This window comes from Sinocyclocheilus anshuiensis, unplaced genomic scaffold (assembly GCF_001515605.1).
Source record: "Sinocyclocheilus anshuiensis isolate Anshui unplaced genomic scaffold, SAMN03320099.WGS_v1.1 scaffold4906, whole genome shotgun sequence".
NCBI classification, from domain to species: Eukaryota; Metazoa; Chordata; class Actinopteri; order Cypriniformes; family Cyprinidae; genus Sinocyclocheilus; species Sinocyclocheilus anshuiensis.
The window spans coordinates 15,354-17,099 of NW_015549965.1; the positions used below are offsets into that span (position 1 = coordinate 15,354).

Genomic DNA, 1,746 nt, shown 5'->3' on the forward strand with positions numbered 1-1,746 from the left:
GTTGCGTTTATAATTTTGTTCAGTATATATATATATATATATATTACTTTTTCTTTATTTCTTTCTCTGGTCGCTGGTGGTGTTTCCGCTGCGGGTCTCTGATCTCCTCAGGCTCTCTGTCCTCGATCGTCCGGATACAGAATGACTGATGCTGATCGTCTGAAAGCATCTTCACTCGTCTCTCCAGACGCTTGACGTTTTCACTGCATCTCTGAAGCTCAGATCATGTTTGTGATGAATTCACACTGCTGGATGTTTCCGTTCTTCGGGGATTTCTCAGTCGTGCTCAGATCCGTTATATGACGTCAAACGCAGGCATTGACAGAGATCTTGTCCGATCGCTCGCTCACAGCGGTGTGATGTGAAAACCTCACAGGAGGCGAAGAGAGGAGCATTTATGATTTTATTACTCAGGATCAGAAAGTCAAACACATTCACAGAGGTCGAGGTGTGTGACGGACCCAGTGTGTGTGTGTGTGTGCTCTTCATCTCCTCACCAATCCATCCTCATCATCATCATCAGAGGCAGCATTAAAACCGACAGAATCAAACACCATCAGTCTCACAAACCACTTTCCTTTCCTTTTGGTCCGTCTTTCATCATCAGCTGCTTTATGAATATTTCCCATCATCATCATCATTTTATTCATTCTGCTCATCTCTCGTCTCTGAAACCCTCCAAAGGTCATTTCTGCCTGTGTGATGTTTCCATTGAGATGATGATGATGATGATGATGATGATGATGATGAAGATGGTGTGTGAATGAGAGAGAAACTGCTGATAAACAGTAAATCTCACTCTCGGTAACACAAACTGAGTTTAGACTTTAGTTGTGATTTGATATTATATTAGATGATACAAAACCAAATTATATGACGTAGTTATATCAAACAATACGATGAGATACATACAGAAGTGTTTTTCCTTTTTCTATTTTAAATAATTAATTTTCCTTTTTCTTTCGTTCTTTCTTTTTTAGTTTGGTAATTAATTGATTGAGTATTTATTTATTTATTTATTTACTTTTTCTATTTTGATTAATGTATTTGCTTTCTTTCTTTTTCTATTTTTATTTATTTCTCTTTCTATTTTTATTAATTCATTTTTCTTACATTTTCTATTTTATTTATTTACCTTTATTTCATATTTTTATATATATATATATATTAGTTTATTTGTTTTGTTTTTTTTTCATTATATTTTTAGTTTTAATTAAGGTTTTTTTTTTTGTTCTTTATTTTTCTATTTTCTATTAATTATTTATTTATTTTTCTTTCTTCCTTCTTTTTCGTGTTTTTCTCTATTTTTCCATTTTTATTTATTTATCATTAACGTATTACAATGGCCAATTGCACAATAATATGAAACAATACAATAAGATGCAGCTCATATCATTGAGTCAGATGGTGTTTAGTCCAGCTGTGGTTTCAGAGCTAATCTGACGTGTTACCGGTCCGGAGGTCTGCCGGCGTTTCTGCGTGTGTTTGAGCATCGCTGATCCGACGCTGATAGTTCTGGTGTGTTTCTCGGTCTCCGCAGGTCGGCAGCTGACGATCTTCAACAGCCAGGCGTTCATTAAGGTGGGCGGCGGTGAGAAGGGCCGTAACTTCCAGGGTCAGATCTCGGGTCTGTACTATAACGGCCTGCAGGTGCTGAAGCTGGCGGCGGAGGGCGACCCGAACGTGCAGGTGCAGGGGAACCTGCGTCTGGTGGGAGACGTGCCCTCCGTCATGAGCACCGACACC

The 1,746-nt window shown here is 38.3% G+C and overlaps 1 protein-coding gene across 1 annotated transcript in view; it reads left to right on the top strand.

The window, feature by feature from the left end:
- LOC107660962 (neurexin-2-beta-like) overlaps positions 1-1,746 on the top strand; it is a 33,711-nt gene that overhangs the window by 12,242 nt on the left and 19,723 nt on the right. Inside the window, exon 3 of the mRNA XM_016450402.1 lies at positions 1,541-1,740. Within this exon, the coding sequence (XP_016305888.1) occupies positions 1,541-1,740 (200 nt within the window). The remainder of the gene's footprint in view (positions 1-1,540; positions 1,741-1,746) is intronic.